This window comes from Nyctereutes procyonoides, unplaced genomic scaffold (genome assembly GCF_905146905.1).
Source record: "Nyctereutes procyonoides isolate TBG_1078 unplaced genomic scaffold, NYPRO_anot_genome, whole genome shotgun sequence".
Lineage (NCBI taxonomy): Eukaryota > Metazoa > Chordata > Mammalia > Carnivora > Canidae > Nyctereutes > Nyctereutes procyonoides.
In genome coordinates this window covers 4,888,364-4,905,089 of record NW_026575160.1, presented here as the reverse complement: position 1 = coordinate 4,905,089, position 16,726 = coordinate 4,888,364, and the positions used below count along the sequence as shown (strand labels likewise).

General features: G+C 34.8%; 1 protein-coding gene across 2 annotated transcripts in view; it reads left to right on the top strand.

The window, feature by feature from the left end:
* The window catches only part of ANKMY2 (ankyrin repeat and MYND domain containing 2), a 36,178-nt gene that overhangs the window by 11,261 nt on the left and 8,191 nt on the right, over positions 1–16,726 (top strand). For both annotated transcript variants that reach the window (XM_055314493.1, XM_055314495.1), the window contains exons 3-6: positions 121–259; positions 2,128–2,226; positions 11,601–11,761; positions 16,004–16,218. In XM_055314493.1, coding sequence (XP_055170468.1) covers positions 121–259; positions 2,128–2,226; positions 11,601–11,761; positions 16,004–16,218 — 614 coding nt within the window. The remainder of the gene's footprint in view (positions 1–120; positions 260–2,127; positions 2,227–11,600; positions 11,762–16,003; positions 16,219–16,726) is intronic.

The window sequence follows — 16,726 nt, the reverse complement described above, 5'->3', positions numbered from 1 at the left end:
ATTATAAAGATGAATTTATTAATTCATATTCTTTTTATGTTTTTAATTTAATTGCAGGAGCTGTTTATAGGGCAAGAGGTGAATAAGTAAAATTAATACTTTTTTTCCTTTCTGTTAAAGAATGGAATGACCCCTCTAATGCATGCTGCATATAAAGGAAAACTTGATATGTGCAAATTACTTTTACGACATGGAGCTGATGTAAATTGTCATCAACACGAACATGGATACACAGCCCTCATGTTTGCTGCACTTTCTGGTGAAGTTTTAACATTTATTCTGATACATTAATTTTAGTCACCCATTCTAATTTGTTATAAGTACATGAATACTTTTAAAGTAAATGTTTATTTAGTAATTTTAAGATCAGTTCTTATAGAAAAGGTAGGAATTGGTTTTTGAAAAGTTATAATGTGTGAAATACGTTATATAGTTAATTTGGTGTTATATTTCTTTATGTATTTAAATTACCTGATTGTATTGACAATTTATTTTGTGTAGAGTTAAGGAGTTGGATCATTATTCTTTCAGGTTAGTTATATTGATGCTCTGTATCTTTGTATTTTGAAGTAATTTGAAAACTTCTTTGTTGTTCTCTTAAGAAAATAGCTGCTATGATAGACCTCTTTGCTTCACTTAGATTTATGTACTAAATTATGCTGATCTAATCAGAAACTCTTGTTGCTTATGATTTTTAATAAAGACAACTGGGAAATATTTAAAATTAAGCGGAGTTAATCTGTAATTGTACATTTTTTAAAGAAAATTAAGATGTAATAGAATATTCTCACACTTTAAAAACAGTAATCTGTATTTTTATAAGCCTGGAACAGGAAAGCATTTCTGAGTATGATATATAAATATATAATTCAAAAAGGACAAAATTGAGTGCCTCGGTGGCTTAGTCTTTTAAGCATCTGCCTTCAGCTCAGGTCATGATCCCTGGGGTCCTGTGATCTAGTTCCACATTAAGCTCCTTCCTCAGCGAGGAGTCTGCTTCTCCCTCTGCCCTTCCTCCTGCTTGTGCTCTCTCTCATGCTCTCTTAAATAAGAAAATACAAATCTTTAAAAAAAAAAAAAAAAGAACAACATTGACCAATTTGATTATATATAATTTTAACATTTCCAAATATAGAATATACCATATATAGAGTAAAATGCAAGTGAAAAACTAAGGAAAATATTTATTTCATGTCTTATGGGGTTATATCAGTATATATTAGGAGTTCTCATAAATCATATAGAAACAAGTCCTGCAATAGAAAATTGGACCAAAAGTTGAGTAGAGAACAAAAGAAATACAACTGGCTAATAAGCATATAAGACATTTTCACTAATAAGCAAAGTAATGCAAATTAGAAGAATAAATGGTCGTTTGTCACTTACTGTATTGGCAGAGATTAAGAAAGAGTGATAATATCCAGCACTGGCATAGGGACTTCTCTGTACCATTTTGGGATATGCACATTAGCCCGGCCTTACTGGAAGTCAGCCTAGCAAAATGCATTTAAAATATGCATAACTTTGATTCTGCAGTGTTTTCTAGGAACTGTTCCTAAGGAAATCATAGTTTGAACTTGCAAAAATTAATGGAAAATGCTGGCCACTGAGTATAGTTTATAATAGCAAAATATCTGTAACGATTACATTAGTAATAGAATGCAAATAGAATAAAGGCAAATGGATGTTTAGAGAGAAAAGAATATAGAAAAATAGACCATCACCTGTTAAATCATTATTCCAGGGCCTGTGGGTATGAGGGTTGGGATGGGTTAGTAGATACTAAATTGAGACTTCATTTTATCTCTCTTTATTGTTGATACTTTTTGTTTTGACTTTACACTAAGCATTATATTTAAGAAACATATATTTTGTTTTGTTAACAAAAAGTGATAATTCTATCCTATTTTTGTATTGCCTGAAGGGGCTTTATAAAAAATTAGGTTAATTTTTATGAGGATTTTTATATTATTTTCCTCTATTGTAGTTATGATGTTTTAAAAAATGAAAATATTCACAAGATAGAAACCTAAAACTAAATGGAGAAAAACGTACAGGTAAATTAGAAGGGGGTATTTGAATTATTCATTTCTTAATATTAACTGATATGTTCCTTTTTAATGTCAGGTAACAAAGACATCACGTGGGTAATGTTGGAAGCTGGTGCTGAGACAGATGTTGTAAACTCTGTAGGAAGAACAGCAGCTCAGATGGCAGCCTTTGTGGGTGAGTTTTTATGGCAATTTTAAGTTGTATCCAAAGTGTCCTCCATGAAAAAATATCATTTTGCTTCTCAAAGTGCAAATGCTGTCATGTTTGTTTATTATTTATTTATTTATTTATTTATTTATTTATTTTTATTTTATGTATTTATTTTTTAAAGATTTTATTTATTTATTCACGAGAGACAGAGACAGATAGAGGCAGAGACACAGGCAGAGAGAGAAGCAGGCTCCATGCCCGGAGCCCTATGTGGGACTCGATCCCACGTCTCCAGGATCACACCCTGGGCTGAAGGTGGCGCTAAATCACTGAGCCACTAGGGCTGCCCTGTTTATTTTTTAAAAAGAAAAATGTTTACAGTTTACTAGGGTTTATCTAACTTAGTAAACTATCCAGTGACACTTTGGAGAAAATGAGAAAGCTATTTTGAATTTCTACTTCATGAAATACAAAGAATAATGGGACCATTTTAGTTGTAGTTAAATGCTTTGAATGAGTATCTTTTATTTCTTTTTTTTCTTTTATTTCTTTAAGGGAAGTAGTTTAATCTAAAGTCAAGAACATGAACTGTGAAGTCAATAATCCTCAATTGAAATTCCAGTTATGCCACTCAGTAGCAGGTTACTTAATTATTCTAAACTTCACTTTCCTCATCGTATCTTGGTTCATGGTTATTGAAAGGATTAAATGAGATGCTGACCTAAGGAGCTTTACAGGTACCACTGAATGGATGCCATCAATTACTGTTCCTAATAAAAATTTCAACAGTATAATTTTTTTCATAGGAAGGAATATTAACAATAATATATAGCCACTTCATTATCTTCCTCATCAAGCGCAAACACTTATTGTGTGTGCCTAGTATTTCTTGGTATATTAATCCTTTTACTGGGCATAATATGAGGGGTTTAAAGAAAGTGGCATGAGTATCTGATCATTGGTATTTTGGTCCCATTGAGTTGGCAGTTAAGGACGATGGCCCAAAAATGGAGAGGCAGATATATAAATATCTGATTTGTTGAGAATGCAGCAAGGGGGCTTTTGTGAGATTAATAAATTGTTAAACAAATACTTAATGTTCATAGTCTACACACTAAGCATCACTTTAGGTACTTTGGTTACAGTGGTGTTCATAGCAGTTAGAGGCTGACAGCAGTGACAAGCATTGTGGAAATATACTTCAAGGGAAAACTTAAGAGTTTCATAGAAATAGACCAAAGAGAGGGATCTTTTATCCTATTCCAAGGGGGTTTCGAGAGAAATTACATTTAAGTTGAGATCTAGTGGGAATTAGTCTGATATAGGAAGCATTAACCAAATATTTTGTTTAATTTTGTTATTAAATTATTTGAAAACTACTAGATGGTAGCTAATGGTAGCCACCAGTGTATAAGTCAGATAGTCACTGAGTCACTGTATGACACTTCTGTCAGAGCAAATATTATTTTATCTCAATTTTAGGAGGATTTGAGAAGAGTATAGTTTTTCAGTACAAACTTCAGAGGAATAATATTTATTTGCCACAATTAAGGGTGCTCTGGTTGTCCCTAACTCACCTCCAAGCTAATTTTGAGGGTGTCAGTACAAGACTAATCTGGGAATCTTGATTCTCATATTTTAGTTCATGTCTGCTGCTAAATCATTACAAGATCATAGGCAAATTCCATTCCCCTCCAGAGACCTCCATTTTCTGACCTGTGCCATGATGCTCAACAATTAGATCAAAGAAAGTTCTACCTAACTCTGTAAGTTTTCATTATTTCACAATGTAGCAAAACAGAGCTCAGACAGAGATTTGCTGACTATCCTCAGATCACAGGGCTAGAAATGGAGGAGCCTATTTTTCCAAAATAAATCCAATGCTCTTTTCCTTTTATTTTTCTTAACACTACTATATCCATAAAAATCTAAGGTAGAAATTGGCCACAATCCCATCTTAAAATGAAAGAACTTAAGAATGATGTTTTCATTCCATTTTAATCTGTATAGATTAATTTCATGGACAAAAATTAAACTCTTTGATTGACATATTTTCCATTATGGTTACTCTTTTTAAAAAGTCATTGTCCCCTTTTATTGCCCTCCAGCAGGGGTTTACATAAATATGTGCACACATGTGCAGGATTTTTATCTTTTAAAAATTTTTATCTTTTAAAGATTTATCATACAAATATATTCCCTGTAACTTGTATCCTTCACTGACCAGTATGCCTTGAAAGTCCCTCTCATCATCTCAGTAGCTCTCAATTCAGTGATGCCAGCAGCTACCTAATATTCTCTGATACAGGCACCCAGAGTTCATTTAGCTCTCCCCTATCGCTAAATTTTACAGGTTATTTTTTTAAGATTATATTTATTTATTTAAGAGAGAGAGAAAGCATGTGTGAGTGGGGAGTAGAGGAAGAGGGACAGGCAGACTTGCCACTGAGCACAGAGCTGGACGCAGGGCTCAATCCCATGACCCCAAGACCACAACCTAAGCCGAAATCGAGAGCCAGATGCCCAGCTGACAATTTTTTAAAAATCACTTCACAATGAATAAAGTAATAATGATCCTTGATCTTCCATTTTTACATGGTGATGCTTTAATATGTGCAACACATTGTCAGAAGTACGTGCAACACATTCTCAGAAGTACAATGACTCAAACACAGGGTCTGAATATATTTAATTTTAGTATAAGTCTTTATTGCTTTCCAAGAGGACATAGCAATTCACATTCCTATTAATGTCTTCATCAGAACTGGGTGTTTTCACTCTTTCATTTTTGCCAATCTAATAGCTGCAAAGATGCTACATTGTGAATTTACTTTCCCCTTATTATTCATGAAATTCAGCTGCTTTTGTTGTTGGTCATCTGTACTTTTCTGTGGGTGGCTGCTCATACTCATTACTTATTTTTTCTTTGGGTTGTCTTTTTTCATATTGCTTTGAGGAGCTTTATGTGTATTATGGATGCTTTCTTTTTTTTTTTAATATTTTATTTATTTATTCATGAGAGAGAGAGGCAGAGACATAAGCAGAGGGAGGAGAAGCAGGCTCCATGCAGGAGCCCAATGCGGAACTCGATCCCAAACTCTCAGATCATGTCCTAAGCTGAAGGCAGATGCTCAACTGCTGAGCCACCCAGGGATCCCTGGATGCTAACTTCTTATCAAATGTGTTTCAAATAGTTCATTTTTATGTTTCCATGTTTCTTGTCTTGACAAAAGAGTTTTTGAGTATGGGTTAGATAAGTATTCTCCTAAATGTTCTTCAGATTATGTGTGTGTGTTTTCAAGATTTAATTTTTTAAAGTTCATTTCCCCCTGGATATTTAGTTAATTGTGACAGTACCACTTAGGAAACCACTCAACATTTTCCCACTGAAAATGAAATACCACTTTTGTGGTACATTAAATTCTCTTATATGTGGTATCTATTTCTGGATCCCATATTCTCTTCCATGGGGCTGCTTGTCATTTTCTATATTAATACCACGTTGTCTGATCACATTGACTTTATTTTTTTTTAATTTTTATTTTTTAAAGATTTTATTTATTTATTCACGATAGCCATGAGAGAGAGAGAGAGAGAGAGAGAGGCAGAGACACAGGCAGAGGGAGAAGCAGGCTCCATGCAGGGAGCCTGATGATGTGGGACTCGATCCCGGGACTTCAGGATCGCACCCTGGGCCAAAGGCAGGCACTAAACCGCTGAGCCACCCAGGGATCCCCCTTGATCACATTGACTTTAAAATGTTCCCTTCAGTTATTTCTCTTTGAATACTTTCCTCCTTCATTTTTCCCCCTGTTTTTTTGTTTTTGTTTTTTGTTCTTATTGGACTTTCATTAAATGGTTATGTAATTATTGGCAGAGAATTGACAGCTCTATGATAAGATATCCTATTCAATTGCATGGTATACCTTTATATTTTTGTTTGTTTCTTTTACTTGTTTTTGGTCCTTTGGTCATATTCATCAGATTCCCTTCACATAAGTTCTTTCTTTCAAATAAAACTACATTCTTTTAAAGTTTATTTCTAAATAGCTTATAGTTATTGCTCATGTTGTAAGGAGAATTCCCCCCACTACTTCCACACTGTCATTTCTAGCTGGTTACAGGTAATAAGGACAAAACTATGGATTTCTGTTTTTTTCTTGTCATTTTTATTAGAATCTCAATTTCTTTCTTTTTTTTTTGTATATATATTTTTTAAATTGGAGTTTATTTCTATTCGAATTAGCTCCAGGCTTCCAAGTAAGAAGAAATAATAGTGAAAATTGGCATGTCTGGTTTTTTTTCTCCTATTTTTAATGGAAATATTTTTAGCTCTTTATTTTTTATGATATTGCTATTGGTTTTAGATTGCTGAATGCCACTCTTTGTCTTGTTTTAATTTTTATTTCTACTTTTTCTGATAGACTGTTCTTTTCTCTCTCTCTTTTTTAGATTTTGTTTAAATTCACGTTAACATGTAGTGTATTACTTGCTTTAGGGATAGAATTTAGCGATTCATCAATTGCAAATAACACCCATCAAGTGCCCTTCTTAATGCTCATCACCCAAATTACCCTGCCCGCTCATCCATTGCCCCCCCCAGTAACACTGGGTTTGTTCCCTATAGTTAAAAGAATCTTATGGTTTGCCTCTCTCTCTCTGTTTTTCTGTGTTTTTTTTTTGTTTTTTTTTTTAAATTTTATTTATTTATTCATGACAGATGCACAGAGAGAGAGGCAGAGACACAGGCAGAAGGAGAAGTAGGCCCCATGCAGGGAGCCCGATGTGGGACTCGATCCCGGGACTCCAGGATCGCGCTCTGGGCCAAAGGCAGGCGCTAAACCACGGAGCCACCCAGGGATCCCCTCTTTCTCTGTTTCTATCTTATTTTATTTTTCCTCCCCTTTCCCTAAGTTCGTCTTTTTTTTTTTTTAACTTCCACAAATGAGTTAGATCACATGTATTTGTCTTTCTCTGACTTATTTCTCTTAGCACCATATCGTCTAGTTCCATCCGTGTCATTGCAAATGGCAAGATTTCATTCTTCTTGATGGCTGAGTAGTATTCTATTGTGTGTATGAGAGTGTATATATATATATAATCTATTGTGTGTGTATATATATCACATCTTCTTTATCCATTGGCTCTTATGGACATTGCCGCTATAAAAATTGGGATGCATGTGCCCATAAAAATCACTATTTTTGTATCCTTTGGGTAAATACCAAGTAGTGCAATTGCTGAATGGTAGGATAGTTCTATTTTTAACTTTTTGATGACCCTCCATACTGTTTTCCAGAGTGGCTGCACCAATTTACATGTTATAGCCATTCTTGATTCCTTCTTGAGTTTTTGCATTTATCAATAATCTCTTTGCCTATCTCTTTATTTTCAATCTTTATTATTTCATTTTAGGGTAACTACTGCTATACTCCTATGTTTATAAACCCATGTAGGTGTGCTCTCTTCTCTAACCCAAAATGATAGTCTCTGTTTTTTAACAGATATTTAGCTTATGTGTATATAGGATTACTGATAAACTTGATTGCATTCCTCCTCTTTTACCTTATTTTTTTTACGCTTTGTTTTACTTCATGGTTGGTGGTTGTTTTTGCTTGTGCTTGCGTGTAGTGTGTGTGTGTGTTTCCTTAACATGGCTGGCCTGGTCATATCAGAGTACATCTTTTTCTTCTTTTATTAATTTGAAAGGTCAAGAATGCTTTCCCATTCCACTAATGCTTATCTCCTATTCACAGTACTCCTAATTAAACCCGTATTTGTCACTTCCTTGAAAGCGAAAACAAAACTATCCCCATGGCCCACCCCCAAGGCACTGAATTTGCCTATTTAGCGGTTCTAACATGAGAAAATCCTCCTAAGTCATGTATTTCTTCACAATTTCTGTTTTTGCCTTGTCAGACAACACGCCTTTCCTTTCTTCTTCCACCACTGCTACCAGCTGTGGACTTTGCTGAGAGAGTTTAGTATTTTTAGTATCAAAATGTTATTAGACTGTCATTCACGATGAGTTACTTCTCTTTCACTAATCCTCACTATCAACACAATAATTTCTGAGACGTGTTGCTGCCACCCATTATTCGGGTTAACCATCTCTGCTGCTAACGGCTGGTGTGCTCCATTCCCCCACCATCTTAAGCTCTCTGTTCCCATTTAGGTTTGGGTTACAGGACCTTCTCAGATTGAATATGGTTGGAATATGATTTGGAACCTATCATAACCGAAATTTACTTTTCTCTCTGGAATGGGAGCTGTACCAGGGCTAGTTTCATGGTCCTTGTATCTGTTCTGTTCCTCAGTCATATATAGAAGTTACTTCATGCTTTTGTAAATGTTTGGAAATGAGAATTTATTTTCTTTTGTAAACTTTCCATTTCTCATTCTGGAAGGGTGTTTCAATTTCAGTTTATCCTAAAAAATAAAAAAAAATTTACTAAGATGTGTTTAGTTGTGTGTATGCATGTTCTTAGTAATCCTGCCTAGGACCAACTCAGTGAGCCCATTCAGTCAGGAAGACTCAAGTCTAGAGAAGGTAATACTGGCCCCAGATGATACACTGACCACCCACCGTCCCGCCCAGCATTTATTTTCTGTAATAGTAGTACTATTTTATTTGTATTTATCCAGAATTAAGTAATTTAATTTAACACCAGTAAAACTAAATATTTGTTTCAATTATAAACACAAATGTAAATTAAGTTAAAATTTATGAACTTTAAATATATATCACTCTAATAACATTGTTAGCAGATTAGTTAAAATAAAATATTAAGATAATCTAAGCGTTATCTAAAATGTAAAAAAGATTAACCCTGAAGTTAAGTAAAAATAAAGTAATATTATGTTGTCCTTCTTACTAAAGAGACCTCTAGTCCAATGATAGTGTCATTGTTATGTAGCCAGTATTTTTACGTATAAATATTGCCAACTGTTCATGGGGATTTTCCTGACTATATTAGTGGAGAGATTGACAAGAAAATATAGCAACAAGCTTAGTCCATATTTCCCCCATTTCCTTTACCTTCAGCTCTTTCTCTATTGATTTTGATTTTTTGTAGGAGCTATTTTATTTCTTTAATTGAATTTAATTTTATTTAAATTCAAGTAACATATAGTATATTATTAGTTTCAGAGTTAGAGTTCAGTGATTCATCAGTTATATGTAACACCCAATGCTCGTTACATACATGCCCTCGTTAATGCCCATCATCCAGTTACCCCATCCCTTCACTCCCTTTTTAGTAGATTTTAGAACGCTTTTTAAAATTATTATTATTAAATAGCATCACACATCTGCTAATGGAAGCTGGATGTAGGTTGTGTTTTAAGAAAACAATGTAGTTTGTCTTCATCTCTTGTTCCTTCCTGTACATTATAAATTCCCATACACAAGGACCTGTGTTAATTTTGATGCTGTCATGTTCATTTCCTGCTTATAGTAGGGGATTTGCTTGATTCTCAGTGTCTTTCCCTTTATGAACATTATGGAGATGGAGATGATTGTTTGCCTAACAGAGCATCTCATATTTTTAACATATGCTATTACTGTTTGACTTCTCAAGATACATATGTTGGAGCTTTTTGATTAAAAAAATAATAAAAAAAGGAAAGGCAAAAAGGAAGAACAAACCAACCAACCCGGTGTTTCGGTACTTAAGAACAGCATTGAATGCCAAAAACGAGATTGTGATCACCACTAAAATTTCCCTTCACATGAGGGACATATTTTTCTATCCTTTGTTTAATTATTAATTCCCTATCCATTTCTCCTTTTCTCTCAGGGATTTCTATTATTTTTCACCTTTACATTTCCTGGATCCTCCCTACAGCTCTCATCTCTTCCATAATGATTTATTTCCATTTCCTCATTTTTCTCTGTTTTAAGATATTACATCTACTCCATCTTCAACATTACTATTCTAGTCTTCAGTAGTAACCTGGATTACCTCTTTCAGTTTGTTAATTTTATTTTAATTTTTTTTGTCTATTTTAAATTTTCAAATCTTTCTGTAGTCCACGAAATTTTACATTTTGTAATTGGTCTACTTAATTTCAGTGTTCTAGTTTGGTGATACAGCTGTGGTTCGGTTGTGGTTGTGGTCCATGTTGTAAGTATACTTCCCACCACAGAAGCCATCTGTTGGAGGCAATGCATAGTCTTCTGTGATGCTGGATCCCCTTAGGTACTTTGCTCTATATCTTCTAGGCAGCCAGGTAGAGCTGACATAATTATGGAGTAGTGAAGGGAAGGGCCACTGTCTCTACGCCTGTGGGCCCAGGGTCAGCAAATCAGTAGATATTTTGCCCTCACTGAGACATAAGTGGGAAACTGCTGTACTCTATGAAATCCCAGGCAAGCAGGGCTCTACCAGCCTCAAGTACCCAAGTCCACCCTGTCTGCAGTGAAATCCCCCTGCAGATCACCTTTGTCAGCTGGATCAAGCAGACACTCCTAAGACTATGCACAAGTGGTTAGGGACCACACAGGCCACCCAGGGCAGACTACTCTCTGGGAGCCCCAGTGCCTGAACCCACTTCCCAGGACTCTCTGCTGCTGGGAGGCAGGTTCCTCTGCCTTCTGCAGGCAGAAAAGAGGAAGAAGTCTCTCCTCCAGAGATCCCAAAAGAGCCTGCACCTGTGAAAGTGCCTTGCAGGTTCGGCCTGCTTGCCTAGAGTGGCCACTTCCTTGCCCCAGAGAGTTAGTGGTGAGGGAGCTGGAGATGGGGAAGTGACAGGAATATACATTCAGGCTACCAGCTTTTCCATGGACAGTTTTGCTTTCATAGAACCAGTTTTACCTCTAGAGATGGCTTAGACAAGTGGCATAGGGATGTTTAAGAAGCCATACTGTGAATTCCAAGCTTATGCCAGCAAAACTTTTTCTCTAATCCATTTTACAAAGAGACCAAGCTTTTCTCAAATTTGGGGAGATTAGTATATTGTTATTATTATTGTTATTTTTTTATAGAATATATATTTTGTGTAAAGAAAGCTAGATGTGATTAGGAAAGAATGACCATCATTTCTGTAAGGGTGTAAGAAGATACATTTAAATTTAATTGAAAACAAGCAACTTATATCAAATATTTAGGGTCAATTATAAATTGAAATCCATTTTTTTGTATCCACATAATCTTCATATGTACTATAGATTCTGTGTCTTTAAAAGGGAATTATGTTTTGGACTTCACAAAGCATGCTCATAAATGTTCCTCAAAACATTTTGCCCCTCCTTCTCCTCTTCTACTCTCTTTTCCTGAAAATTAAAGATGTTGATGCATGTTTACTTCATGAGAATACAGCAACATAAATAATAAAAAAATGGAAAATGTCACATTTTGAATAATAAAATAACAAATTTCCTATTTTTCTATTAAAAGGTCAACATGATTGTGTGACTATAATCAACAATTTCTTTCCTCGAGAGAGATTGGATTATTACACTAAACCCCAGGGACTGGATAAAGAGCCAAAACTGCCTCCAAAGTTGGCAGGCCCACTGCACAAAATTATTACTACAACAAACCTTCATCCTGTCAAGGTAGTGTTTGCTCTTTATTTAAATATTGCTTCAGAGTTTAAACTGCTCTTAATTATATAAGATCATCGTCGTCTTGGTTGGATCTTGCCGATGTGGATCTTGAAATGGGGCCTGTTGTTCAGTTGTTACGGTGAAGGGGTGCTCTCAGTTGAAACCTGAAAGAGAGTGAGGGACACAGACTGGACCAGGAGGAAAAGCTAGGCAAAGAGGTGGATTCAGCTGAAGCCTACCTTCCACCTCATCTCACTGGGAGCTCTGAACTGTTAGTGCTCCAGAGAGGCAAGGGAGCAGGCTTTTGTATCACTCAGTTGCCATTAACTGAGGCCTGTCCCCTGAAGGAGAGGACATGCTCCCAGGTACTGCCAACCAAGAAGGCAACTACCGATGGATAAAGGCAGGTTTCTGGAGCAGGAGGCAGCTCTGAGCCCATAGCAGCCAATACTCGCAGAAGCTGGAACCTGGTACACAGACTGGTGTGGGGATTTTGGAAGGGTAGGATATAATAATTATCCTACCAGCAAATGTTCTGAAATCATGAGCACGTATTTTAATACAAGTAGCTATTTGATGCCTTTAAGTAATATAGCTCTTCCAGTATTAGTCAAATCACACAGATGATCCAACTTTTTAGACCAACCTGGAAGTTCATTTGGCTTAACAGAGACACTTCAAGAGCCATTCTGAACTATTTTCAGTGCTCTTTCCTTCATAGTTTACATACAGCCTTTTTTTGTTTACAAAATTTTTTTTAACTTTATTTTTTATAAATCAATCCAAATGAGTATAGTTTTCTCAAGGAATCGTTACAGAAAACTCTGTGTGTGCTACCCATAGAATTCTTTTTCAAAAAAAAAAAAGAATTCTTTTTCAAATTTCAATTATTCATATCTTTCTTCATAATATATGTAGATTTGAAAGTAATTCAGAACTTTCTGGTGAGCAAGATGGTAAATTGGATCAAAGATTGAGGTTTTCCCTTAATACAAAATGTTACTCTAAATGCAATGCAATAGATTTCCCTTAAAGTCTATTATAGTGAATCTGTGGAACATCCGGAACACCATTAAAATAAGTGGATAGTTCTCATAAAGTGACTCTTTTGAAGACTGACACTCATTTTGAAGGTATAAGTTCCAAATTATATGTCCGGTTATTACTTTATACATACAGACTTTGCATACAGACTTTGAAGCTCAAGAAACAAACCAACAAAACATACCTGTCATATGGCATTCCACCCAAATGAATTTTCTTGGCCAGCAAGAAGGACGACAAACTAGCAGATCCTCTTCCATAAGATAGACTAGTGGAGTCTATTCTGTTTTTTATTTCAAAACTCAAATGTTTTACTACACATCCTGAAAGAACCCCAGGAGGTAACACTTGCTGTGAACCTAAGTGGGGAAAAAAAGAAATTCAGCCATGAACTGAATGTTTATATTTATGATGGAGATTACATGGAACTTAAAATTTAACCTTTAAAAAATATTTAGCTTCAGTATCAATAGTTTGTTTTTTTTTCCCCCAGCATATAAAGGTGAAAAGAGAACCTCTATATAGGAACTAACTCCTTGTCCATGGCATTCTTTTTTTAGAGGTGGGACAGGCTAGGGTGGGAAGACAAGAATTTTCCTAGGGATATAGTATTTCTCGATGTAGAAAATATGTGTGGTTTTACAAGGCCCTTGTGGTCCTTCCAGCCTGAGCATTATAGGATCTTCTAGTTTAGACTAAAGAAATTCTCTGTTTTTCTGATTCACTGTCTTTTATATCTATGTTTCTACCCCCTTGAGCTTGCAATAATCTCAATAATTGTGATAATTGAGCCTTTGGGGTATTTTTTTTTATTTTACATGGAACCTAGACTCTCAGGTTAAATGGCCTAAGAATTATTGTATCTCTAATTATTTTTAAAAGCACATGTTTGAGTAAATTAAAATAAGGGTATATTTATGAAGGCAATAAATGGTAAAGATATAGAAACTGAAATAGCCTACATTTTGTTTTTTTTTAGCACACTTGGTCTTATAAGAGACATTATTCTATGATTATAGTTCCTTTTTTCACATCAGACCTTGCTTTTTGTAGGTATAAATGATCTATTCACTTGAAAACCTTTTTTCTCCCACACTTTGGATAAAAGTTGTACAGTGCTTTTGTGGTGCCCTATTTTCAATGCTTTACCCCTTTCCAAGCCAGCCACGGTCTTCCTGGGGTGTATTATAAAAAAGTAACTAACAGCCATTCTATAAAGTCACAGACCTTTTAAAAAGCAGCACAGAAATCTTCCTCGATACACAATTCACCTTTTCACTACAGTGCACTTAACACAGCTGCATTTGCGTCAAGGGTAAATGGCTCTTGTAGCGTTAAGGATGTTTGTTTTCAACAGGGACTCTGGGAATTGTGCTGATGCCTGGAATACAGAGGTTATAAAGGAAAAAAAAAAAAGAATCACAGAAAAAATGACAACAGAATTGAGCAGGGTCCCTAAGTAGTCAGGAGACAGATGTACCCAAGTGATCCTGTCTTTGCTTATTAACTTTTTAAGCCCAGAATCGTTGGTTTGGTAATTTTTTCTTAAAGGTATTTAAAAAAATAAAAATAATTCAAAATGCCACTGTATGAGCATATTCTAATGTTCTTTGGGAGATGAGTGGTATCAGGCTTTTATGCTTAATGGAATATGTTTATTTCTCTTCAGTAATTAATAATGAGATTTTCTTTATAATGGATGGCTTTATAATGCTACAGAGATTAAAGGAAGGAAACTAGTTCAAATGTTATTCTTTTGTGTGTATCTATGAAATGTTTCAGTAAGCTCATAGTAGAGCGGTAGTTATATATCATTTTTCTTCAGGTATAGGGGTGGATATTATGAAATAAGGCCTACTGTCATAGCAAAGAAAAAATCATTAGTCTGGGTTCTGAGATTTTTTTTTTACGTTTTTACTTTTAAGTTTAACATCCTATGGTTTGATAATAAATGCTTTACACAAAAATATTGAATAGTTTCAAATGGTTGCAGTTGACAGTAGAAATATAAACATGTAATTAATGAGCCTTTCCTGCCAAAAGTTAATTTTTGATAAGTCATCGGCAAATTTATCAACAAGGCTTTTCATTATACTTATTTCTTGACCCATCATTTATTTTTGAGTGCTATACTTTAAGTAAAATATTAGATTATATATCAATCTAGTAGTATCAAAAATAAGTACAAATAATATTTTAATTTCACAAGAATACTTAATCTATGTTAAATTTCCAGGTAGGAGACTAGGCATGGGATTTACATAAGTTAACAAATGGTTTTTCTTCATGTCTGAAGAAAAGGATCTAATTCATGAAATCTGTTATCTGTAATTCCCTGACATTTACATTACCCAGGATAGGTAGTTAGCTGTAACACATAGGTTAGCAAACACTGACTTCTCTGTGAATACAATTGTGCCCATGTTATGCATGTGTTTACATTACTGTTATGTCATACCCTGTGCAGACCTTCAGGTAGGTAATTATCCGATTACAAAGCCAGTAAAAAATACTCCTTACACTGATTTTGTACTTAATCTGTGCATATATAAGATGTGTGGGACTCATAATGCATCATATTTGATAACTCTCTAATATTCCTCTTTTTAAGGCTATTTTTGCTTTCCTCTTTGACCTATTCTCATCACCATAGAAGATTAGAAGCATATCATAAAAATTTCCACAGAGAAATATAGTTAATTGGAAAGTAATACACTTTTTATTTTTAGGCTTAGTTCCTTTAAAATTTCATTTCCTTAGAATTAATAAGAATTAATGAGAATTATAGTACTCCTAGCTGTGAAATTCTAGTAATGTTGGCTATAAGTAGTGATTGCTTGAATTGATTCTGTATATAAAGCATATGTAAATATGCCGTGTTTAGCTTTAGTAAAAGTGCTTTTAACAGAGAATCTAAAGCCATAACTCTCAGTGGAATACTAACACCTGGTTTAGCCTGAGGACAGATCATGGGACAGCTTATATATACAGATTTCAAGAAATCTCATGATGCCAGGGTCCTTCTATATTAGTTTTTTCACTTTGATCATTGGCAATTTGCATTCTAATTTGAATTAACCTAGTAAATGTATAACCCTAAGAAAGATTTTATTTGGTTATCTGTTGAAATCAACCAAAACTAAAAATCTAATTTGTACAATGAAAAGCCTCTCATGGAATTTCTAAGGTCATTGGAATTTCTTCTAGATCGTGATGCTTATAAATGAGAATCCTCTGCTGGCAGAAGAAACCGCTCTGAATAAATGCTACAAAGTGATGGATTTAATTTGTGAGAAATGTATGAAGCAAAGAGACATGAATGAAGTATTGGCTATGAAAATGCATTACATCAGCTGTATCTTTCAGAAATGCATTAACTTCTTAAAAGATGGAGAGAATAAACTGGACACTCTGATCAAAAGGTACTGTTTCTACCATGTCATGTGTAAAATATACCCAAATGGATAATGTTTTGTTATATGAAAACTCATTATAGATTAAAATATTAAGCATTTTAGCAGCAGTTGTTATTGTTGGGTTCATAGTCTGTAGGAAATAAGAGGCAATGCTATATTTAGATTGAGTGATTTTTCAGTACTTTACTTTTTCAATGATGTTTTTGTTATCCCCAGTTTACAGGTGAGGAATCTGAAGTTTGGAGAAGTTAAGTAGATGTGTAAAAGGTAGAAAGTAACCCAAGTCCAACTTTGAGGATGGGTATGCCATGCCATAGGTTGTGGCTCTGGATTCATAATGGTGCTCAGCTTATCTCCATTACTGAACCTGGGAGAGCTGCATGTTATCTTTGTTCTCTGACCACCAAGGGTCAAATTCCTCCATAGTTTTACTGAGAAAAGTGAACTATGTCAGAAGGGTGTGACTTAATGAGAGTTTTCACACTTTGTACAAATAACTGGCATGGTAATAAGT